At 32.2% G+C, this 26201-nt stretch overlaps 1 protein-coding gene and 1 long non-coding RNA gene across 3 annotated transcripts; one reads left to right on the top strand and one right to left on the bottom strand.

The window, feature by feature from the left end:
* Positions 1-6349: 6349 nt before the first annotated feature.
* On the bottom strand, positions 6350-18490 carry LOC108463638 (origin of replication complex subunit 3). Its single transcript, XM_017763550.2, has 18 exons — positions 18291-18490; positions 17838-18038; positions 17590-17764; positions 17260-17429; positions 17035-17162; positions 16320-16593; positions 16116-16193; positions 15591-15667; positions 15397-15487; positions 14652-14833; positions 13900-13969; positions 12140-12225; positions 11454-11540; positions 11039-11114; positions 9172-9299; positions 8017-8187; positions 6722-6850; positions 6350-6622 (listed from the first exon to the last, which is right to left on the bottom strand). Exons 1-17 carry the CDS (start codon positions 18360-18362, stop codon positions 6745-6747), a joined length of 2172 nt encoding a protein of 723 aa, XP_017619039.1. The 5' UTR covers positions 18363-18490; the 3' UTR covers positions 6350-6622; positions 6722-6744.
* A 1532-nt stretch (positions 18491-20022) lies between these two features.
* Positions 20023-24707, top strand: LOC128285383 (uncharacterized). Of its 2 annotated transcripts, XR_008275893.1 has the most exons (4): positions 20023-20063; positions 21498-21546; positions 23553-23594; positions 24485-24497. It is a non-coding gene; the product is annotated as an uncharacterized LOC128285383 (long non-coding RNA). The 2 variants fall into 2 exon arrangements; XR_008275894.1 differs by lacking the exons at positions 20023-20063; positions 21498-21546 and adding an exon at positions 22492-22636 and having other exon boundaries at positions 24485-24707.
* Positions 24708-26201: the final 1494 nt, after the last annotated feature.

Genomic DNA, 26201 nt, shown 5'->3' with positions numbered 1-26201 from the left:
ATGGTCACATTTATTTTTCATCTATCATGTAATGTCGAAGAGAGGATATCATTTACCCATTAGTTGGTCTATGAGTTCCACTATTGTGGATGATGTTACATACTGTAGAAGTTATATACCCAACGCTCTAGCTTTCGATTCCTTATCTTTTTGAACTCAAGGTTTTACTTACATCAAAGTATACGTGTCACACATACATAGTTCATCATCCACTCAGGATTAAGGTATGCCACACTATGAACGTTATAAGTGAATAAATCCATAAATAAATCTAGGATCTATTCTACTTGGGTCCTATCCGATGTACTATCAGTCTAGTTAGTCACATCTATGTTTTTATCTTCTATGAATCATTCACTCTGATGCTCAAAATAAAACATCTCCCCAATTGGACATAATAGATGACATATTAATCTTTGAATCGGTTTGCTTATTTCTGATTAGACTAAGGATATATTTAGGTTTATCTACTAATACAAATTATTTTTCCGTATTACGATTCGACCAGGTAATACCGCTTAGTATTAGTTAAACGTTAGATAACCGAGAGTTAATATTTGCTTTAATTTTTTTTTTTTTTTTTGCGTGCAAAAACATCGAGGACAATATACAAAAACTATTAATGTAATTAATGGATATTTTATTAAATCAATTTATTCAAAAAATATAAGCATACAAAATAAATATACTACACTTAGAACACTAAATCTAACAATCTTGTTGCATCAATTTATCAGAAATATTTAGCTTGCTAGAAATGTAGTTAAGAGACCATTAATTGTGCATGTCATTATTTCTACGTTGTTGGCCTCTGCAACTGAATACTTTGCTCTATCCTCCACACCTCTCAAACCTAATTTAAGCTAAACGGCAACATCCCGATTTGGGATAAACTATACTGTGACATATCTTCATTTCAAAGTTTAGGTTTGGTAGGAATGGATGTTTTGATCCGAGACTATGAAGGCAAATGGGTGGCTAGTTCCCACCAATATATAGAGTATAGAACTAATATGTTTACGGAGATTTGGGCACTGCGAGATTGCTAAGGACCTCAACGTCTCTCACTTAATTATTGAAGTTGATTCTACTTCAATTATTAGTCTGAGCAGGAGTACCTCTACGAATAAAATTATGCTTGACCCATTAGTTGATGATTGTAGGATTATTTTGAAGACATTTTCGCATAATTGGTTGTTGCATGTCTTGCGTGAGGGAAATAGGTGCATTTGATGCACTTGCAAAGAAGGATAGCAACTTTAGTTCATGTAGAACTAGGGGAACTTCATACTCTTTTAATGATTATGCTATGTATCAGGGGCAAACCCAGAACAAATTTTTAGGGGCGAATGAAATTTTAATTTTTTATGGTTTATATCTTTATAATTTTTAAAGGATTAAGTTGAATTTTTATAATTTTAGGGGAGCCAAAGTACAATTTTACCTTTACTAATTTAAAAATTTTTAAAAAAGTTAAAGGACTAAATAAAAATTTTACATTTTAAGGATCCGCCCCTGCTATGTATTTTATGTTTTTCGTTTTTATGACTAATAAAGCTAACTATGTTATGCATCCTACTCTTAATTAATGTACCTTTCTTTCTAAAATTATTATATATATATTGATTTTGATTCACTAAGAAACCTTTCCTTTTTAGATTGTGTTTGTGATAAAAACACATTTGATTCTCTTGTGGTCTACAATCACAATTTGGTACTCCACGTAAATTCGTTAAGGAATCAACAATTTAACATCCGATTTTTCTTATCATTACTATAATCATTATGCATCTTAATGGAAAATACAACGCTAAAAGTAGATTGTAATGAATCAAACTTGGATAAATGAATTTTTGTTCATGTTTAATTTGTGTTCGTTAAGAATTTTAAAATTTTGCTTGCGTTCGTTTATTTAAAATAATGTGTTTTCATTTTCATTCATTTAATGTTCTCGAACATTTTATGAACATATAATTGAACATATTCACGAATAATGCTCATGAATAATAAATAAACAAATAAGCTCGTGAATAATAAATAAACAAATAAGCAAACAATAAATAATCATATTTATAAATATTAATTATTGTATATATATTTTAGATATAAAATAGTCAAATATAAATATAAATAATTATATTATAAATAAATAAAAAGCATAGAAACCATAATAATGTTATTAATATATACTTATGGAATAATAAACAAGCTTTAAATAATTTGTAAAAGCGAACATAAATGTTTGTTCATGAACATAAATGAACTGAATACGTTTTATTTATATTCAGTTCATTTAATAAATGAATTTCAAAATCTTGTTCATGTTCGTTTTTCTTAATAAACGAACATGACAAAAATTAAACTGCTCATAAACTGTTCATCAAACACTATGTTTATTTATAGCCCTACCAAAAGTTTCAAAATTATGCTTAGAAAATGTACCCAAAATAATTAATAATAATTATATACGTTAGTTGCTTCCTCCATATTATTAATCTTCTATGTTTTAAGTATATCTCTAAAAAAATTATTTGCTTAAAATGATAATTTTCTATATAAATCCTTCATTCATAAATTTCGTTAGGATCACATAAAATATTATTAACTAAAATAGTTAATTCATACGTCTTTACCAATGATATAAACATAATTCTCTTCATAATTTTTACGATAAAGTAAGAATAATAGCATGGAATATTTAAAATCAAGTGGAACTTGTCTTTCTCTGCTTGGTTTTACACTCTGATCAAGCTTATGTTTGACTAGAAATGAGTTGTCATCGGTTCATTAACCCCTGTATGAAGACTTGTAAGCAACTCGGTACACTCATTAGCTCAAATCACGTGCTTTCTCGATCTTTGAAGGTATTTCCACTCTCAGGGGAATCCCAAGGTGAAAAGTGATAATAATACGAGGAACAAGCTAGCTTCGTAGCCAACTATCAACTTAGTTGGCAGAAGTCGTGAAAACTCAATATTCCTTTCAAAATCATGGTTTTTCTTTGTAAGTTATTCCATCATTATCTAGCTTTGGGACATTAATTTATTAGACGAGAGGAATACGTTGTGCTTGGTAAATCATTGTTACGAAATATTCAAATACGTATAAGTGTATATAATTGTCAATAAAATAATAAAGTTGTAAGTAAAAAAATATCGTCTTCACAAAAACTATATAGGTAAATATTACGAAATTTATCACTTAACAAGTTGGTAAGTAAAAATAAGTAAGAGTGATTTTAATTGACTAATTAACCTAAATAAATTACTAAGTATACTAAAATAAATAAAAATGTAAACACAAAATAATACGGAGCAATTCACACATTTTAATTATTATAACATGAAGGAGTTAGATTAATTGTCATTTTAACTTAAAATTATTAAAATAATATTTATGAAGTTACAGAAGAAAATCATGACAAGTTGGCTATTTATTAATCCAATATGAATAAATTATTAAGTCATACTTATTTAAGTATTAAATTCCTCTAGTATATTTCTATATTCAAGCAATTTTACAATTTCATAAGCATGCATCATACAAGGGTTATGCAAGGTAACAATATTGTTTAATATTATTAATAATTTAATCTTTACGTGATCAAACATGCACCATTCAGATATTATGGCAATTAATTACAATATTGTTTGGATTAAATAATTAATTCAATTGCTACCCTACATTCATAATGCATGAGTAGCATGTTCATATTTGTATTTGAATGAATAAGCAACCAAAGCAGATAAATCATTAACAGAATAATAACAATTTAAGCTAAAAGAATGCAATTAATCTAATATCAACAAAATTAAGTCATTTTAATTAAATTAAAACCAGAAAAATAATTGGCAACATGTTCATCAATTCATAACAAAATAAAAAGATTAAGGGGAAATAAACTAGAAGACAAATCTGATGTTTTTTCGTAGCACAACTTGTAATTTCTTTCCTCCTTCCCTCTGCTTCGCTCCTTTGCACAATCGCTCCTTAATGTGCCGAATTCTCATCAAAAGACTTGGTAAACATGAGTTGCTTGATTCATGCTGATTTCTCATGTTTACCTATTCTTTTGATGATGGTTTTGGACACCTCTATGGATGATTGGGCCTCTTCCTCGTTAGTGGACGGTTTGGATTCTTTCTTCCTTAACAGGCTGTTCACTTTTGTTAACCCAATTTTAAAGTTGAGTCAAGAGAGTTGCCAAAATCTAGTAAACTTATTTGGGACATCCAAGGATGACCATATATTAGCCCAATTCTGCATGGCATATGGTGTAGAAATGCTATTGCATTGAGCATTAATAGGTGAATTTCAAGACTGTCTTTTCTTCCGGTGCACCAACTATCTTCAAAACTATAAAGTTCATGGGTTTAGGATATAAAATGATCAAAATAACAAACTTATCTTAATATCATTCAACATGATAGAATTATAATAAAAAATTTCAAAATTTGTAATCAATCACTTAAAATTTACATGAATTATTAGTCTAAAAATACTGAAGATAACTCTAAAAGAGTAATCAATCATTTCATTCGGAACTGTTCTTTTGCAAGGTGTGTGGTTTGATAGTTGCACGATGACATGCGGGTTTGGGTTGGGAAATTAAGAATATTAACACGCATAGTGACCAAAATAGAACTGCTCATGGGTGGGGCTACCCGGCCCGGCCCGAAGGCCCGCCCGAAATGTGGGAAGGTTTAGAAAAAAATATAGGCCAGAAAAATGGGCTTGGACAAAAAAATGAGGCCCGTTTAAAAAATGGGCCAGGCCTTGGGTAAGATATTTTTTACCCAGGCCCGGCCCGGCCCGGCCCAAATTCACTAAATGACAAAAAAATGTTGTAATTTTTTTTTGTTTTTGAATGTTATTTTCTTGTTGTTTTCTCCCTATTTTGCTACCATATTACTATTAGTTGCTCCTATTCTATTGTTATTATTTGGATATTGTATAAAACTTATTTTATTATTAATTTTGTTATTATTTTAAAGGCATTTGTTAATTTTATTATTATTTTAGAGGTATTTGTTTGTTAACTTGCATCTATCTTAATATTATTTAAGTCTACATATTTTTAAAATTTATTTTTAATTTGTTGGAAAATATTTATTTTAATTTTTTAGTATTTTGATGTATTATATATATTTAAAATTATATAAAATAATATAAAAATAAATCTGGCGGGCGGGCGAGCCAGTTTTAATATTTTATTTGGGTCAAGCTTGGACAAAATTTTAAGCCTATTTTCTAAGCCCAGCCCGAGCCCAATGAATGGGCCTAAATTTTTAGTTGAGCCCGGCCCATGATCACCACCAAAATAGGTGGATATACATAAATATAGTAGTAACCCTACTGGCAATCTGGAAATGCGAAGCTATTTTCTGTGGAGGAACCAAATCCTAGTCGAACGATGCTTAAAGCCAAGTGCTATGCCCAACGTATATATCAGCGCTTCTAAAGACCAAGATCGCCCCCTTCCTTCGGGATCTAAGCTACCGGAGCACACAGTCCCAATAATTAACGATGTCAAGTCTTGTGGAAATAATAAGTGGTTCTTTCTATGTACAACAATAGGACTTCGGGTCTAACAGGTGGTGCTGCTATAGCTCATGAAAATGGCGGGAACCAAATAATAACCTACCGCACATTAGAATGGACACAGATTCTAAACTGCACTGCAGATCACTACTACCTCTACGTTCTATCCTTTTATGATTAATGAATTTGTCACATGTTTGCAGGAATTTGAACAAGAAATGGCAGGCTATTTTACTGGATAAGGTAAATGTAAGTTGGAAACTAGAACCACTCGTAGCAGACATCCAAAGGCTTCAACAACGACTACATTTTCAGTTCAATCGGAGCTATCATCACACGAAGGTGTAGCAACAAGTTTCTGGAATAACGGGGCTGCTGCGCATAGACTACCGTATAATTGGCCATAGTTTATTTTCTTTTTTTTTTTCTTTTTCTTTGATATTAAAAAAAAAAGTAATGACCATTGATCAACTAATATAAATTTTATAATAAGATTTAGAAATTTGTATTAGAAAATTGAAATTAAATATGGGTCTAGTACCATCATGAATATATGAAAATTTTCGTATTAAAATTGAAGTTTTAAAAGGAACTAAGAATAAAACTGATAACTAAAATTTTATCTTATAAAAAAATTAATTAGAGTTTGCTTGAAATTTTAGTTTGGGTTTGAGTTGAGCTCATGTTAGGTTTTTTTTTTTCTTTTTAACTTTCAAGTTAAAACTAATAATTTTATAAAATTAATTTTATTTTAATAAATTGAAAAAAATTAAATCATTTAAACTTTTTCAATTTATAATAAATCATATTAGATAGAACAAACCAGACAACCAAGACTTTTATTGATACCCAAGTTCAACCCTTGTTAGTTTTCAAACCTATTATGTTGTTGTCTAGAAAATATTAAATATTAAAAGATAAAATTTATATTAATATATTTATACAAGTGAATTTAAGTATTCTCCTTCCATGAAAGAAAATGGGTAGACAAACTTATCGAATCTAGTTCCTTCAATAACTTCCTTTTGGAAGTGCCGCATATTGTTTGGGCCACTTGACAATACCACAAGTACCCAAATAACTGCATTGTTTCAAAAGAATCACAGATCAATTTGCATTTTAACCAAAAATCAACAGTTTTTATATATATACAAAGAAACAATTCCAAGCAAAAACTTACCTATATATATTGATGTATGAATGTTAGAGCCCGAAGGCCACCCTTTGAGCAAAATCTGGTCGTCTTTTACTGGGCATTCGAAGAAGCCCTGTAATTTGGAGCTCAGTAACTGCCCTGCAAAACCGTGCTCTATAGCAAGAATGGTCAAGGATTCTCAAATCCTTTCTTTAACTTGTTAGAAATCTTAAACTACAGCTGGTAAACAGAACTAGAAACAGGGAGGCTATGGTAGGTGAAGGCAGGCTATACGCAGGATAGGAATCGTAAGTTGAAAAGTAAAATAACATGATTTTGCAGTCCAAGAGTTCATACACTAGCAGCAAAGTAATGTATAGTAAGAGCAAACTGGCCACTATTTTCAGGAAAGAAGCTTGAGCTGAGCCTGTCTATGGTTTCTAGCTATGTTTACCCAAGAGAAAAGTTTCAGACACAGTTTTTCCAAGTTTTCTTCATATATCTAGAAAATCATATCACCATACCCATATTTGCATGTGTCAAACATGGATAGTTTAAAAATAAATAGTCAACTGAACCTCAAGTGGAGTGGCAAAAGACTTGTGTTCAAGTCTCAATTGACACCACTCCTGGATTCAATCTCTAGACAATCACTACCCCTACCCCTTATAAAAACAAAACAAAGATTTTGGATATCATACATTTCTAGAGTTACATAAATAACCTGAGACAGAGCAAACAGGAAAACGGATAAAAGATAAAAGATGGATGAGATCATGAGAACCAAAGATGATAAAATTATGGAAAGTTTTACTAAAAAGTAAAATGAATGCATTAACTACAAAAGATTTGTGACAATGGGAATTTTCATTTTCTTTAATATCTTTTTTCAACTTTACTAAGCAATGGACGGAAAGAAAATTATTTTTTCTTTCCATTTTCAATCGTAAGTTGATAAGGTGGAAAGATATTAAAAAAAATGAAAATTCCAAAAAATAAAATTCACACTTAGATTATATCTATCTAATTTTCTCTCTTATAATTCCAATTTAGAAAGATTTATGCCTTAAAAATAATCATCTTTCATATTTTCTTCTTCCTTTTCCCTCTTATCACGCATGCTTAAAATTTATTACTTTTCCATCTTTCCACTCTACTCTTTCCATCCTTCCACTTCCCCGTTCAATCAAACATACCCTAAATATGACTTAATGCAATTTTTTTTATCAGTCAAACAGTGCAACTCTGCATCTCTCAACCAGCTGCAATGCATGGCAAAGGAAATATACTAGATCAACTTACTGAAAATAAATATAGAAGAATGGTACAGCAAAGGATACTGTATAGAAGCTTCACTCTGGCTTTCTGCTTCTTTTATGCCTTTTCTTTTCTTTGGTAATGGGGACTGCCTTGGTTTCCTTTTACTATTTGGGCAGAGAACTATTGATTTGAATGATTGATACCAGTCGTGGAGATTGATAAGATCACCATGCTCCTGAGCGAGTTTATACCTAAAACCACATGATGGCAAAACAAAAGTTTTAACGAAGGCAACAAAAGTTTCAACGAAGGCATTCCATGTCTTAATAGGAATAAGAAAAACTGCATATATACTAAAAGCGGACAAGTCTGGAAAAAGTGGGGGAAGAAAATGTATCTCTTCAAATCCTTTAGCTCATAAATCATAACAAGCACTATACGAAGCTAAAATATCCTGTAATAGACCTGCATGTTGTGTTCATTAAGAAGAAAATAACACAACTTTTAGTGCTAAACTGGAAAGGACATACCAATATATCTAAAACAAAGTGCTAAAGATATTACCACACTGACATAAACACCCTTTCACGGTTTGGATCAAATTAAGCATTAAATTCTCTGAGAGGAAGGAAAAAAAGAAAATAAAAATCCTTTATATTTTATTCCTCTACCTATCAGAAACCATAAAGCTGAAGCAATTGATATTATAGTACGTCCAATTTCTCATTGAGAACTTGAAACCAAAAAGGGAAGGTGGGGAATTATAAACAGCAGCAGTGAGCAGGAACAAGCAGAAAACTATTTTTTTTATAAAGGCTGCCGAGAATTTAAAATATACCACTTATCACTTCATTAGGGAGACAATAAAGAAAAATCTGTAAATTCATTGATGCCTGAAATGCTTAAACAATCATCAACTACAACATTAGAAGAACCAAGAGAAAAGGACAAAAGATCCAGCAACCTTGTTCATTACTGAAAAAAGATGCTTTATTGATAAAATGAACAGATCACCAATCTAGTCTTAAATGAATGGGCAGAAGAACCAAAAGGATAAAAACTAAATACAATCCATTTAAACGTTAGTCATAACTCAAATAATGTAATTGGGTAGAACATGAGATGCTATCCATTAACAATCTGGGGATCATAAGTATGATTTCAAATAGACTGTGGTTACCATTAAAGTTATACGATCATTCTCTTCAATAACTGAAAATGCAAAAAGTACTTACATAATGGACGTATCATGCATGGATGGTAATAGGGCATTGCTGCTGCTGGTACAGCACCTACAGCAGAGGAGTTTCTGGAATTCAAGAAGATCAACTTGAATCCCTCTTCTAGGGTCCCCAATTAGTGCCTAAAACAAAATCAAAACATAGACCTTTACAAACACTAAAATTTAAATCCCAAGAACTTGTAAAGTGGGATGAAAGTTAAACTTTACGAAAAACAGGGACAAGAAAAATGAGAAATTGTGATGCTGTAGATATTGCTTATAAAAACTCCTATCCTGTCTGCCCCAAAAAAAGTTCCTATACTGGTCTGATTTATTGGGATGTACAAGAAGGCTTTTTGAACTAAACAATCAAAGGTAACATTCATTTATCGTCATTTACTCTTTTAAAACTGTGAAAAAGATGCAAGCCCACAACATAAACATGAACAATTTCCATCAGCGTGTAATAGCGCTCCTATTTTCATGTAGACAATAAAGGCTAGTTTGTACTTTTGAGAAATTTTGATGAATCAAAGAAACAGAACTCCAGAATCACTAGGTTCCTGCAGAAGTTTTAGAACTTATCAGAAATACTCTACATTCTACATATATATGTATATATATAAAAGTCAGTAGCAGCATTTGTGCATTATGATATTTCCATACACCACTATTGCTGGCAAAGTTATCACCACAATTTATTAGGCAATTTTTTAAATTCAAACATCCCAACAGGTAATAGTAGGATATTAATTAAGTTTGCACCAGATAAAGACAGAATTAGACAACACTAAGAAAGCACCATTTGGTCAATCCACACTTCTTCCAAGAGAAGTTTTGTTGAAATGAGTAAAACTAAGCCAAAATTACAGTAGCTAGGACATGTGAGAAAGTATCTATATTTCATATTCATCATCATGCAAAAATATTATTGATTGTAGACTTCTCTCAAATTAATTAAGATGCATAATCAGGTTACAAGGTCAAAGAGTTCAACACTAGGAACTTGGTTCTAATTAACATGAAGTTGAGAATTGCATAACATTTCAGAAGTAAAACAAATTACTTTGTATTCGATCTCAACCATAATACTTCAGGAATATCCAGAGGTGAAAAGTCAAACCCATGGTGATAGTAACAAGTTTCTTTCTCCTGTTTCTATTTATGCATGCAAGTAATTATGCTAAAGCAGTTGAATTTTCTTTAAAATTAAATAACTCAACCTAATAAAGTTAAGACCAGTTCGAATGGATCACCAAGCATGTAAATTTTAGCCTCAAGTGTACTTTCTCTTTGGTTTGAACTCCGATGGACTGGTTTTACCAGGCCTTTACCTTATAAGAAATTAATTGGTAACAGAAAGATGGGAAAATTGGCCTAAAATGGTTGTTTCCTAGAAAAAGCAATAACTAGCTAACTGTTTTGTACTTTTCCTCATGGGATTCATTTACACGCATGCATACAACATATGTAAACACAAATAATTTCTGTTACAACACAGTTAACCTAGCAAAGTTCTAGTTACATTGGAAGTCTGATTCATTTCAAAAGAATTACATCAAGTATAGGAAATCCAGCTTTTTCCACTATGTTACTTTCCCCTAATGATCTGTAATAAATTCAACCTTCAATCAAACACGCCAAACAAGGTTTTATTCCTAATTTTCACCAACCGTAGACATAAAACTATAATGAGCCCACTTTTGTAGACAACAACTGTATTCTGATTCCAAAAGAAGATGGGTAACAAACATAAGTAATAACAAATTAAATATCAATTTTACACCAGCCGTGAATTTGTGTTAACCAGCATTCTTTGATGTTTTAGAAAAGGTTCCTTCAACATAGTGAAATCATGCGAATTAAACCTCAGTGCTTACCAGTTGAAGCTTGTCAACATCTTTAAAACAGAAAATTTCGTGAAAAGGTATGCACTCAGTGGGATGCATATAATCCCTGTCACAAAAATTACAAGTCAGTAATTTAGAAACACGGTATAAAGTGAACAAGACTTGTGGGAGAGACAGATATAGCAAGAAAAGAAAATTGTTTCCACCGCATAGTACCAACATTCCAAGGCTATATAACCGGTTTTATCTAAAATGCAAATAAATAGCCAGAATTCTAAAACAGAGTACATACCCTAAGTAAGAACAACATAAAATATCTATAATACATGATAATGTAAATACCAATAAGGTGGCTGCATCCAACTGCTTATCATATCACATGCATATAGAGCAGTATCAATTCCATCAAGTATAATGGATAGATGAATGAAATGGGTGTCCCTACCTAACCATACACTCTATAAGGTTAGCAGCCTTATCACTTAATGATTTTGAGTCCTCAATATTCAATTGGGTTCGAGATGTGTGTCTCCTGCCATATAAAGCAGTGAAAATGAACCAGTAAGAAATTAGGAAAAGAATGGCAACTAGCAACAACAGTCAATTCTGAAATAAAAAGGTATTACAAGTTTACAACTACTGAAGCTAGGAAGAGAATTTTCACTCCTTGCAAGAATATTAACAGAGAAGTTGGTCAAGACTGCTATGGTCTTTTTCTTTATTAGAAGGAGAGAATATTAAACATTAACTAAACAAAACTAGGAACTGAACGCGCAGAAAAATTCTTTATCTGAAAATATTAAAAGTAATAAAAGCTTAGTGTTAAATTACTAATATAATCCAAGCTAATATGTGATTATAGTCTAGAAAATATTTTACCGTATGAAACATTGTAAAGTCTTTCTAACAAGAACCCATATGGTTGCAGGTAAGGATGATTAATCTTCAAGTCTAATTATGATAAAAAAAAGTCAAAGATATCAAAAACTAGTCCTCAAGATGGTATACATACATTCATAAGACTGCAAAAGAAATTTCAATCCCAAGTTTATTATATAAAATGATAATTTTTTTCCAAATACACAGGTATTATTCATTTTCTGAAGCAGTTGAAAAGGTAACAGTAGTTACCTGGGTGTTACAGTCAAATCTTTCTTTGAGCTCTTTCCATCCTCCACATTAAGTAAAGACAGTAACTCCTTCACCTTGCCATTTATCTATAACAAGAACACAAGTAACTTAATGTCATGTGAGCCGTCAGGTCGAAGGGAAAGTTATAGCAATTATGCAAAAAATAAAGATCAAATAAATTAAGGATAAAAGTAGCCAGAAGACCGATTAACCCCCACCCCTCACCCAAAAAGAACCTCCATACACAGCTAGAAAACAAAACTTCCAGTTGAAATTGATCCTTTAACTAGCAGCTCATACCAAAATCATCTTCATGGTAGTATCCATTTTAGAATTTGTAATAGAAGTAGAAAACAACCAGCTGTTTTGCTTCCCTAAAGGTAGCTATAACAAGATCTTTACAGTATTATTACTGTCTAAATATTATTAATAGATAAAAGAGTTATCCATTTTCTTTTTTTTTTCCTTTTAACTTTTAGGAAAAGTACTCCACACTCATGACACTTTGAACGGCCATTTGCACTGCTCATGAAACCATGAGTCAAAGAACAATATATTTTAAACAATGCCCAAATATAAAGTGATTTTTAAATTTTTCCACCTTGCGATTAGAATACCCTGGGACCTTTAATTCCTTCCCATTAATAAAAGTAGGGACCAACAAAAATGCGAGATCTAGAAAAGAAAAAGATCCAGCAAAGCTGACCTGCACTCATTTCCAGGCTTATTTGGAACCCCTCCATAAGCACGAAAATGAAATAGTTAGCAGGAAAATGATTTTGTTCAAGACTATGCATTTAAGCTTCAGCCACTAAGTGTATCCTCCTAATTGTTACACTTTCAGGAGATGGCTTGGTTATGGTCCATTATTCTTTTCTGAGTCATATAATGTTAGTCGGACATTCTCATACATGTAAAAAAAAAATTTATATGCATTCTGATCACAGTATAAAGTATAAATCTTCAAATGCTAACATCTAGGGGTCTACACATTTGTATGTTATGCTTTGACATCAGTGACAAGCAATCAAAAAAGGATACAAAGTCCAACAACCTTGGAACCATTCTTTAGGATAATGGGATAAAATTCTACCTTAGGTGCATGCACTTGGAATCTTGATGCCATACTTTATAAAATTTTCTTCTCCTTTAGTTTCTAGTTCATGTACCATAACACTTATTGCAATCATGACTGAATATCTTCCATGACCCTAACAAGTCAAAATCCTAAGTTGCATGGAGGGTTTATCCATCCCCTACTTCTCCCTTTCTAGGCGTGCTAGGAACAAGAAATTTATCTAAAAGTTATTCACCAATCAGCATAGATTATACATAAGAATTATAATCATACATAAATGATAAGAAAACACATAACTTAATTTGGATGTAAATTTAATAATTAAATTGATAGTGTTCTAATTGATAAGCAGCTGCTTCATGCAAAAGATTGGAAGAGACAAGCCAAGCCCCTTAAACTTCAACGGATGATAGTTAAAAAGAATAAATAATACTTTATTATCAGGATAATCAATATGGAGACAGTTATAAAACAGAAATCTATGGCTAACAGAGCCAACCAACAATTTCGATTACGATATAGCTGTGCCACTAGTATAAGCATTACCAATTTATAAATCGTTCTTTTTTCTTTAGAAAGAAATCATGTTAGTATTTCCCTATAACCTACTCTTCTAGGAAAGTATCAAATTATAGAGATATAGTCATCATCTGCATGGATGATGCTTCATGCAGTATCATACCTCAGGAATGCCAACAGTAAGGTTTTCCCACATCTTAAGCAACTTTCCAAGCTGTGCGGTGGAAAGATCCCTAATTCAACTTAAACTTCAGTACAGTGAAAAAATGAAATGCAAAAACAAATACCACATCATCAAAAGCAAGGAATCTGTCTAGTTTTAAAATGTTTCCATTTTCCATCACCATGTTTATATTACAAATGATCAACAAAATAAGGGAAATGCCTAAATTTGAAGTCTCTTATTTTCCTTTTTTTTGTAGTAATGGAATTTTGTTATTAATCGGTTTCCAACTTCTTAACTACAGAGGGAAACCATGTTTTCCAGTTTTCCAGTTTTCAAAGTTTAGTTATTTACCCAATCTTATTAATCATATTTACAGTGTAAGCATAAATAAAAGAACTGAAAACATTTTATAGAACTTAAATGACAAGTAATTTTAGGTTCACCAGAAAGAAGTCAGAAGAAGCCGTGGATTAGGATACAAAAATTATTTAAGAAAAATACCGCTGTTTCTCATACAAGAGCACCAAGGATACTCATTAAACTGAACTGATATGTTAGAAAAAAGAAAAGGAAGAATAAAAATGAGGTTAAAATTTGTTGGGAACTAGTCACAGATTTAGGTGGTAGAAACCACAACCAAACTTAAGCGAGCATTGAGAAACATTTTTAGCTATGTTACCCATAGAAAACCTATAGTAGTACGTGCAAGGGCAACTGCAACTGAAGCATTATGAGAATTTGAAACATACCTCACCAAACGAACTGCCTTACAGATAACATGTCCCTTAATTTGACTAGAAGATAAAACAGGATCTTTCTCTGCTTTCATGTTAGTATCGAATTCTCCTTGGTTGTATGATTCAGGATCAATCGCCTCACAGAATAAATCTAGCAGTCTGACTTTTTCACCCTTCCCAGTTACATATAGGCACTACAATGTATTATATGTCAGGAAAGAAAAAGAAAATCAGTTGAATGATGACTCGGTAACCATATCAAAGGATTAAGCCAGTAAAAATTGTAAAATGAAGAACAGAGTGGAATCATAAAGGGAAGCATGTTTCTAAAAAAAGGGCAGCAATTCAAACCAAAATTAAGCTTTTTTTTATAGGTGGAAATAAGGCAAAAGGCTAGCAAAGCAAGTACTTAGCCTAACCTTCAGTATAATAAGCCAAATGCCTCAACCTAATGCCAGATTTTCACATCTCTGATATGGCCAACAGTTTTGGTCAAGATCAAATAGACTTTGTTTTAAGCTTCTTCTAGTTAGATTAAATAATAATAAATTGGCAAACCATGTCCAAACTAACAGTGTAACACTGTATCATCAGCTGAAGTCCAAGTGCTTTGCAAGCAATGCTAGACGATGTTGAAAAACAAAACAAAAGATTTTCTGGTTACAATATGAAAAAAAAAATTTAAACTGAAAAGCCTTCCTTAAAATGTCACAGTTCATGTCAGAACATCAAAGCAAAGGAAAAGACTAAGTCTCACCAAAACCACAGCTCTCCACTGATTTTGTAATCTCTTCAATTCAGAAAAAGCATGAGCCAAGCTTTCGCTAGTCAGCTTGTTCAGTTTAACTCTGCTTGCACATTTGGAAACTCATCACGTAATTACTTCCTATTCAAAAATATTTACATAAACAAAAAATGCAACAAAAGTAACATTGTTGGTATTTGAAATACCTCTGACATGATGGAAATTCAAAAACATGCTTCCATATTACTTCTGGTGATAATCCATGCCGCTCGATTTCGAAAACCTACAACACAAAATAAAAAAGCAATAAAGCCTTTGATTCAGAGTTTTTTTTTTTAAAAAAGAATGTGAAAACAAAGAGACATTTAGACCAGAAAGTAGAGCAAAAATACTTATCGGTTAAACAATGTATGACATTTTTTCTATATGTCGGAATCATACAATAATAAAGGTAGCAACAAACTGTAACTACATGCCATTAATGCTTAATTTGTAGACTGAATTAGAATCACTTAAAAAAAAATCTGTACTACAAATCCTTAAAGAATATAAAAGCCAAAGAACCTGATAATGTGAAAATATGATCGCTAGAGCAAATGCTTATTCATAGAGACAATAAAGAACAAGACTAAAAAATTCCTTCTGATAAATTACAGAAAAATCAAGAATTAAGAATGCACTATTATTGAAAAAGCACAAGGCCTTGTCAGAGAATATACTAAGATACTAACCAAGTTATCCTCTTCAGAAGCAAATTCAAGCAAAATGACACTCAGGGGCTCTGTGTAGAAATGTTGAGTGCATGCTATCTGAAACACCTCCATAAAACAGATTTTCAGCAAGAATGCAATTATGTTCAAAGTCACAAGAAGTTAACAGCAACACTGCAAAACCAAGAATAAACTCCTTATTTATGCCAAAATGGAGTTACAAACCTTTAAAGCTCTAATAAAAGATGTTAGAGTTCCATCCTGGCTTACAAAGTAGTTTCTCATAAAAACTGCTACCTTGTGGCCAATGATAAACCCAGAACAAGGCTTCACAAGAACAGCCTCAACAACTGCATCCATTCTCTCGGCTGGGGTTCCCAAGGTGAACTCAAAGGGGCACAAGCACCGTAAAGCATTTGAAGGAAGTATATTTCTTGGGGCATCAAGCGTTGTTGCAACCCCCATTATTAGAATAACAGGAATCTTGATAACCCATTCACTGACAGAAACAAAAAGGCAAGTGCAATACAGATTATTAGGTGAGTGTGATTTGTTTGTTACCATTGGTACATTTTACTTCCAAAAGAAAAAAAAAATATAGAAACTGCGTTTGGATATAAGAGCAAATAATAAAGACAGGTTTTAGGTATGTATTTGGATATAAAAGCAAGAAAATAACTTGATATTAGATAAAAGGCTCTGAATCCAAAAACTAACAGCAAGCAACACTTATACTAGGAGATGAATAGTAAAGTGAATTTAAACCTAGTGTCAAAAGCATTGAGAGCAAGGAAAAGTCTGGTTTCATAAAAAAAAAAAAACATAATGCAGTATCATAAGACTGATCCAGAGCAAGGAGAATCTGAGTAGATAAGTAAATGATAAAGAGATAGTTTAGGACTTTCAGGTTGTAAAAGAATGAGAGGATGTGCTGTAATACCTTAACATAAGGATGAAATCAGACAAGACAGACCCACAACAACGCTCGATGTCATCAATAATCACAACCACTGGATTATTGCAGTTTTCTTCTCTGTACCATGATGCTAAGATTGATATGTCAGCTGGCTGCTCAAACAAAAAGGGAAATAAGGAACAAGCTCAAGTTACAAACTGCAAGTAAATTATCGTTCAACAGTCAAAGAGAGCTGTTACCAGTACTTACATCCAAAGAAGACATTAAAAACTGTCTTAATAAACTTCTTAGGCAACCACCAACCCCATTTTTGGCAGTAAAGTCAAGTGAGGAAAGGTTAGCAACATGGCATCCTTGATATTTCAAGTGTTTTCCAAGTTCTTCAAAAGTCAGTAGATCATCAACAAACTCCATATTCTCTGTCAACCATTATATACCATAAAGAATAGCTTTTGTAAACGATATATTTATAGCATGCATCATGCACCCAACGAGATAGACCAAAGAATTTTAGTTAAACAAGGTAAGGGCAACAACTCCAACCAAACATTAAACTAAAGTAAGAAGCATAAAACTTACTAGTAAGAACAAGCCCAGTAAATAGCCTTTTAGAATTAGCATCGGTTATAATAGGGAATGATTGAGTAGCTTCAGGAAACTCGGGAGTCCCAAGTGATCTGATTGTGTCAAAAGATTGATGCACCCAAGTTTGTATTTCGCTAAACACGTTCGTATTAATAACTCTCAAAACATCCTGCAAAGCTATACAATTTTTAAAAGGGAAAAGTAAAAGCGTAAGGAATAAATAAACTAGGACTTTTACCTACTTTAATGGTTGATTCAATTTTTGACCAAACAAATTCAAAGGCTTCCATTCTCAAGTTCATGTTTTCATCTTCCTTTTCGTCTTCGATATTCGCAGAATTCTTTGGTGATGCTGAAGACAAATCGAATCTCCTTGTTCTTCCAGTTCCTGATGATTTTCTATCTGATTTCCGAGACGGTCCTTTTTGAAGAACAAAAAACGGCTGCCATGTTTTTTTGGGGAAAAATAATTAATAAAAATCTATTCAAAACCTCAACATATTCAAAGTTAACTAAATAAGTACTTTTAACCATGAAATATATGCCATGCATTTTTTTAAAATAAATTTACAACGAAGACTTTTTTCTGAGAACCAAGCAGAAAAACGTATAAAGTGTGATTTATTATTTTTTTTTGGGAAATGAAACAAAAACATTTTTTTATGAAAAAAAAAAACAATCACAGGGAAAGGAACCTGGAGATTATTTTCGGTGAAGGCTTCGTCAATGGTTGAAGGAGGCGAATCGTCATTTAACGAAGGAGCCATTGATTTTGATTTTGATCGTTTTGATAGATTTTAGAGGAATTTTTATGCCATTTTTAGGGTTTATGGGTATGTTTTGTGAGCTAGTTTCTACATTCCAGTTTTCAATCCAGGGGTTCTTTCCTTTCAGTTTTGGCGGGAAATGCCTCAGGGGTATAAATGTCAAACAAAAATATTTCTCTTGATTTTGAGTGGGCTGAGCCGTATTTCTAGATCTTAGTCAGGCTCTTCAATATCCAAATTCAAACGGGCCATCCACTTCTTTTTGTATTATCATTTTCATTCTTGCAAGGCCCACATAAAACAAATTAAATTATGAATTTGTAAAAGAATTATTTTATAAAAATTACAAATATATCTATAAATAATTAAAATATTAACTAAATGTGTGTTTGATAAAAATTAAGTGCTGAAAAATTAAGTACTGAATTTTTATTGCTAAATTTTATAAGTGTTGAATTTATATTAGAAAATTGTTTGATAAATTACTAAATATAATTATTGAATATAATTAAGTTGTTTGGTAAAAGGAAGGATTGATTTTAAAAGATTATTCATTTTTAAAACTTAATCTTATTAATATAATATAATATATTATATTATATTATTTTGGAGAGTTTTGGATAAAAGCTACATATGGTAATTTGAATATCTCTTTTTTTAAAAAGATAATTTATTTTAATTTTTAATAAAATAAAATTAACTTAATATTTTCTCCATTAAGTGATAAGTAGCTACCTACCTACCTACCTACTTATCTTATTCCACACTTTTTTATTGAAAATTTTATATTAAGCAAAAATTAAAATAATTATCAAACACATTTAAAATATTAAATGTTGAAAATTTTCATTTTTAGTAAAACTTAACTTCCACCCATCCTAATATCCTCAAGACTCGTTTGGCATCAAAGCCAAGGAGGAACAGATAACTATAAGTTTTGGAAATCTTCAAATTTGTTTTCAATATCTTCGAGTTCTAGTTTAACGATCTTTATTAAAATATTATTATTTTTGTTGAGTATTGATACACAATCCAGAAAGCCATGAGTTAGGCATGTTTAGGAAAAAGTATCCTTGTTGGCAATTTTAGTAATTTAGAAATTTTGATAGTAGAACCCTTATAAGAAATTCGAAAACAAAAAGATATTTCCTTCCCTTAGGAGAACCAATTCTTCTACAAGTTTTACTGTAATACCCCAAAATTTAGCCTAGTAGTTTTAGGGGTATATTCAAATATTAGTTTTAGTGTGCTCGAGAATTTTGTAAGCATGGTAGTTGGAAATATTTTTTACTATAGTTTTTAAAAAATTAAATCAATTTTTGAAAAAGATGTTCAAAGGACCTTTAATTTGAAAAGTGGACTGATTTGTAAAAAGGTCTAAATTTTGAACTTTTAAGAGGCAAATAAATCAAAATTTAAAATCAGCCCATATTTCCCACTTTTCACCTTAGTTTTGACGTGAATAAAAGAAAAGAAAAGAAACATTCTCTTCCTTTTTGTTGTGCCATCCCTTTGAGACCCCCAACCTCAATCGCCTATTTTGATCTTCCAAACTGTAATCCTTTAATTTCTATCATCACCCAAGCCATAAACCTCCATAGAAATCCAAGAAAAACGCTCAAATCACCATAGATTTCTCCATTGTTAAGTTTTTGGGTTTCTTCGGGTTTTTTATCAAATACTTGGTTTTCGTAAACTAAGGTAACGATTCAACTCTTAAATAGTTTTAAATGTTATTTAGTCTTTAAAACTAAGTTTTTAGTCATTAAATCGCATGTTTTGAATAAAAGTTGAAAATTGGATCGTTAATGGTGGATGTCAAGATTTTGTGTAAAAACGTGGTTTCAAAGTGTTTTTCAATTATTTTTTATGTAATTAGAAGGTTTCTAAATTTACTTTAAACTTTCGTTAAAGAATTCTTGAGTTATAATTAATTTTCGTTAAAATTACCATGAACATGTCAAAAATTTTGATACCATGAATTGAGTAGTTGTGTAGTTTAAAGGTTGAGAATCTGTCATGGGTGAATAATCAGATGAACAGAATCAGTTTTAGACGAAAATATTAAATACAGACCGAAATATTTGGAATTTAAGTTTGCTATGTCGAAGGTTTCGGTTACTTGAGAACTTAGCTTAGGCTTATGTTTTTTATTGCTTAAGTTGAGTCCTTAGTTGATTGTTGAATGTGTTGTTGTATGATTTATTATGTTGAAGCTTCAGATTCGTTAAGACCATCTACTAGTTAAGGAAAGACTAGTTTGAGCTTTCAGCATTTCGACGAAAGTGTAATTGGTGAGTGTTTGGAATAAATGCTTGTGGACACGATTCAATACATTAATTAGGAATTTAGAAGTAGCCTAAATCCCTATTCTAAATCCCAAGTGTAAGCTTTTCATACTCATGAATTTATATGTGAAAATGTGTTGTGAATTTGTGATTATAATGTGACATTTGTGATGTGTAATAAGCTTATGATGGATATTCTGAAAGCATTGGTTGTGAGCATGTTTTATGTGTCATATGACAATGAATATGTTGTGCTTATAATGTGATTATGTAGAGATAAAGTGCAGTGAATGATAAGTAAATGTGTGTGTTAATAACGGATATTTTGGCCTTGTAAACCTTGAGACTGTTAGATATAGTTGGCATGCCATAGAATTGTGAGTACTCACCTATATGTGTTATGTGATTTGGGTGTTGAGGCCCTGGGACATGGAGAGATAAAGGAATGTGAGCTAAGCTCCATTCAACGGGACATGTTTGGTGTGATGGTGAATGTTAGCTATAAGCTTCACTTTTGGGATATGTTTGACTTTATAAGTCATTTAGTGTGTTGGAGATCCGTGTATCTAATGAGTGGTGGTAGAGTCAAATTTTAAATTTTATAGCTCAAGTGCCAAATTATTAATGAATACATTTATGAGTACTGTGGTGTATGTTTAAATGATATGTGATTCTTATGTAAATAAATCATTGCAAGATGCATGAATAAGTACTATGAAAATAAAGTTAAGATGTTGTAATTATACTAAATGGATGTTCGTTAATCCTTTATAAACTATTTGCATGGTAGTTGCTCTAGACATTCACTGAGCTTGTTAAGCTCACCCACTCCTTTAATCCATTGCAGATTAGTAATGTTTCGATATGAGCGATGTGGTTCCAAGGGATTAATCCAAGTGAGTCTCTAGTAACACTTCCTAAGTGATTTATTATTTGTTCATGATTTGGGAAATAAAGGTAATGTGGTAGAACTATTGCATAAATGTTGCCATGACATTTTGGTTATTTTCATAGCTTATTAACTTTTAGGATTTATGGATATTGTTCTTGTTATATCACTTGGTTACTCGGACATGTTTTCAATGGTTGAACTATTATTGTGGTCATTATGATGTTTATTTGATGATGTATTAGTTACAGGTTGAATGGTTTATGATTGGGATGGATTATTTGTCTTATTATGCTGTATTTCTGGTGTCTGAAGCAGAAGTATCGATATTCGGGTTTTAAAAACGATACCTCTGTGATATTTTAATGTACAGGAAATCATAATTGTAATTTGGTATCGATACCCTATCACGAGTATCAATACTCAAGGTAAAATAATCGATACTTTAATAAATGTACTAGTATTTTTTGGGGATTTGATTTTTAGACAAGAAACAAAATGTAACGCCCCAATTTTCGAGAATCCTGTGAATGTTGGCATAGGTTTAAATATGTTAGTGGGCCTCTAGAAGGCCCAAGCTTAAGATAGAACCCGGTAATTTTAGTTAATTTTTGTTCCATAAGAAAAAGGGAGTGAAATTATGAAATAGGACCTATGTGAAAATGTTTGAAAATGCTATAGGCTAAATTGAAGTGGCCAAATAAATAGGAGTGCAAAATAGGAGGATTTGCATGACAAACCTCCCATTTTACATGAGGTGGCCAGCCATCATATTGTTGTAGACAAAATGTGCACTTGATATCCATAATTTACGGTACAAATTGATACAAACTGATAATAGGTTAGGTAACTATTCCATGATAATGGGTTAGGTAAATGTTTCATGATAATGGGTTAGGTAAATGTTTCATGATAAGAATTTCATGTCTTTTGTATTAAAGAATTAGATGGATGAAATATGAAGTTTTATTAAAAGAAAAAGGGGTGAAAAGAACAAAGTTTTGTCCATCTTTGTTCATCATAGCTGAAAGTTAGAGAAGAGAAAGGAGAGGAGAAAGCTCTTGAGTATTCGGTCATTAGGAGGAGGAAAATTGAAGGTAAGTTCTTGGTACCTTGCTTCTATTTTGAGGTTCATGAATTCTTCTTGATTCTACCTTAACTCTTGAAGTATATTTTGATTTTTAGTTGTGTTGTGAGCATTTAGTCATGAATTAAAATGAAGGAAATGGTTGTTGTTTCATGTTCTTTTGATGAAAAATGGAAGATAGGAGAAGTTGAGCCAAACAAATGAGCATGCATGTGCCTTAGATGTTAAAGGGAAAAATCAGCTAACATGTTGTGCTTTAAAATGATGAAATGGAGATTATACTTAAGTAAAATCACAGATATGTGATGATTGATTGGTGATATACATGTTTAAATAACATGCATGCAAGGTATGTGTGAAAGAGTGATTTGGTAATAAATCTGCTTGGGACAGCAGCAGTAACGTGACTTTGGAAAATCACCATAAATTGTGGGAGATGAATTAGAAGCTGAATAAATTATGTAATTAAAGCTTATTGAGTCTAGTTTCTAATGAAATAAACAAGAACATATTTTGAATTCTGTACAATGAGAAATTTGATTCGTAATGAAGAGTGGTCAGATTAGTCAAACAGTGAAACATGGGAAACTTTGAGAAAAATCTGGTATTGATTGGCTAAACCAAAAATTCTGAAAATTTTATGGATAGAAGATATATGAGTCTATTTTTAGGGAAAATTAACGGAACTTGATTTGGAGTTTCGTAGCTCCAGTTATAAATAATTTAGTGACTATTGCTCAGGAAGACAGCTTGCAGTGAAATTATGATTATGTGGTAAACATTGACAAAAATTTGTTAATGAGTTGCTTATTGATTTCTTATAAGCTTACTATGATCTGTAGGTGTGGTTGGCCGAATATTGTAAGGGGTTAATACGTAGTTTGTATTTGAATAGTTAGATTAACGTGTTAGTAATCCAATTGTAGGCGATTCGTGTGTGGATCTCGTCAGCATATCGTCGCAAACAGGTGTGTAACTAACACCCTCGTTCTTAGTCTGGATCGGCAAAAGTCGAAATGCCGAAATGCCGAAATGCCGAAAATCGGTATTTTGTAGATTTGCGAGTGTGCGAATGCTCGTGAGGTAAATCTATTAATGTTTTTGGTAAGCTGCAAAATTTGGACTGCAAAGTGCATGATTTCTGTGCCCTCGATATTTTTGGGCTTAATGGGCCAAAATTGGAATGATGGGCCAATGGGCCCAATTCGGTAAGAACCCTCGGTACGTGATTCTGTTAGTACGTGAAAAGTAGGAATATGCTTGAAAAACCTTAAGAATAGATAAATTACTATAATACCCCTATGTATGGAAAATTACTGTTATACCCCTAGGTGCAAAATTACCGAAATACCCCTAGGGTTAAATTGACCTAAATGCATGTTTGATCGTTGTTATTTCTTGCATGCCATGTTGTTATTATCGATGCATGGACTGGGATATTGACGGAGGAAGTCTTGAAAGTGGCTTGTCCACGTCTTGGAGGCTTTGCCTCAATTTATGATAAGCGAGCAAGCAAGGTCAAGAATGTGGAGTGTTAAATTTGGGTGAGTTGAGCTATTCCCACATGGAGTGTATGGCTGGTACGGTGGAGTGTAGTGGTTGGTGGGTTGAGTAGTCTCCCAAATGGGCTTGCATATGTTATTGATGTTGCATGTATTTTGAAATGGGCCTATGGGCCATCTTTTATCTGAATAAGGGCTAAGGCCCGGTTTATTATGTAATGAAAAGGGCTCGGTCCAGACCACTTGTTACTGAATGGGCTTAGGCCCAATAGGCTTGAGCTGACTTGGGCTTTGAATGGGTTTTCCTTACACACTGAGTTTCCCCAAACTCACCCCTTTTATTTTCATCTACGCAGGAAATCCCCAATCATAGTGGGCTTGGAGCTGTGAGGGAATTCGGAGTGGCCACCCGTTCTAAAAGTTTGGTTTTCTTTTGGTGAACTGGACATCCTATTATTTATGTTGAGGTTTGGGCTTTTAAATGTAATAAGGCCGCTTAATTATTTTTGATGGTTTTAATATGTATTACTAAGATAGGTATTACTTATATTTAACTGTTAAAATTGGATAGCTTTAGAGCGCGTTTTCAAAAACAACAGTTGATTTCGAAATAACACGACAACAAGCAAAGCTTTCGCAATGAAAGTATTTTACAAGATTAATCACTTTTCCTAAAAATGAATTAATCAAATCGGTTTCCTAGAAATATCCATGACGTTAAGGTGTGGCAATGGTGGTATGCATGTCTAGGATTGGATCCGAAGGGAGCTTGGTACTTAAGCAGTCCGATGGACTCACCACCTCTTTTCCGGTTTCCTACCGGTGCATGACTTCCATTCACTTTAACCCTTAATGAATTAATCTTTTGAACATCAAGTACGATTTTCTGGACTTAGACTGGAAATTTTTTTTTACGTTTTTGATGTGGCATGCAGGATCCGGCCATAACTTCTGGGCCGGGTTTGGGGTGCTACACAAAATGCTATTTTGGTATCGACTTTTCAATCGATATCGATACCATTTAAAGAAAATATTAGTACTTTTGTTTCAATATCGATACCTAAGTAGTCAATTTTAAAATTTTGCTAAATGAACCCTATGCATGTTTAAATCATATTTGTAAGACTATTTGATGTATGTTTAATATGTACTAAGGATGATTAGAGTAAGTTTGACTCATAACTTGTGCGTATGTTAAAATGGAAGACGTTTCTTTAATAATAAACTCATTTGTACTGTGTATGTTGTGAGACGGTGGTGTGACATCCTAATATTCGGGCTCGACGACTGGGCCGATTATAGGGTGTTACATTTACCACCAACCATTCCCAAGAGTCTAACCAAACCTCCAATAACACTCTCAATGAACATGAACATTATGAAAATGTTCCCCAAATATGGGATGATTGGACTCTTCCAAAAGTTCCAACAAACCAAATTTATATATATAAAAAGCAACATTTGAAACTTTAATTGCCTTTTCTAGTTATGGTATAAAAACAAAAGAAAAAAGTTTACCTATCCAAAAGGAACACGAGACTATCCAATTATTAGATAGAGTCGTTATTGATAAGCTTGAAGAAAAAAATTACAAATAATTCATTTTGGATTAGTCCAAGTTGCTGTTTAACCTGCAATCAAATGTAGAGTTAATTCGGGGCAATTATGCACTTAAGAAGCTTGTTTTCTAAGCAATTTAGTATTTTATATTTCGTTTTCGGTATTTAGTCCTTAGGAATAAATATTAAAAAAATAAGTTTTTTTAACACATTTTATAAGTGTTGTGACCTAATAGGCTGACTATAACACCCCTCACCCATATTCAACGTCAGAATAGGGTTACGGAGCATTACCGACTTATAGCACAAATAATCATACATTTCACATACATTTTTCAAATTCAATTAATCATCATTCAAAATCATTCACATTGTCCCTAATACGAGCCTACGAGACCCAAAACATGCTTTCGGAAAGGTTTGGGACTAAACCGACAACTCAGGAAATTTTTACAAAACTTAGAAAATTTTCCAAAGTACAGGGGACACACGCACGTGTCATAGGCTGTGTGGA

This window comes from Gossypium arboreum, chromosome 2 (genome assembly GCF_025698485.1).
Source record: "Gossypium arboreum isolate Shixiya-1 chromosome 2, ASM2569848v2, whole genome shotgun sequence".
In the NCBI taxonomy this organism is placed as follows: domain Eukaryota; kingdom Viridiplantae; phylum Streptophyta; class Magnoliopsida; order Malvales; family Malvaceae; genus Gossypium; species Gossypium arboreum.
The sequence above is the reverse complement of the archived record's forward strand: the minus strand, read 5'-3'. Positions and strand labels throughout refer to the sequence as shown.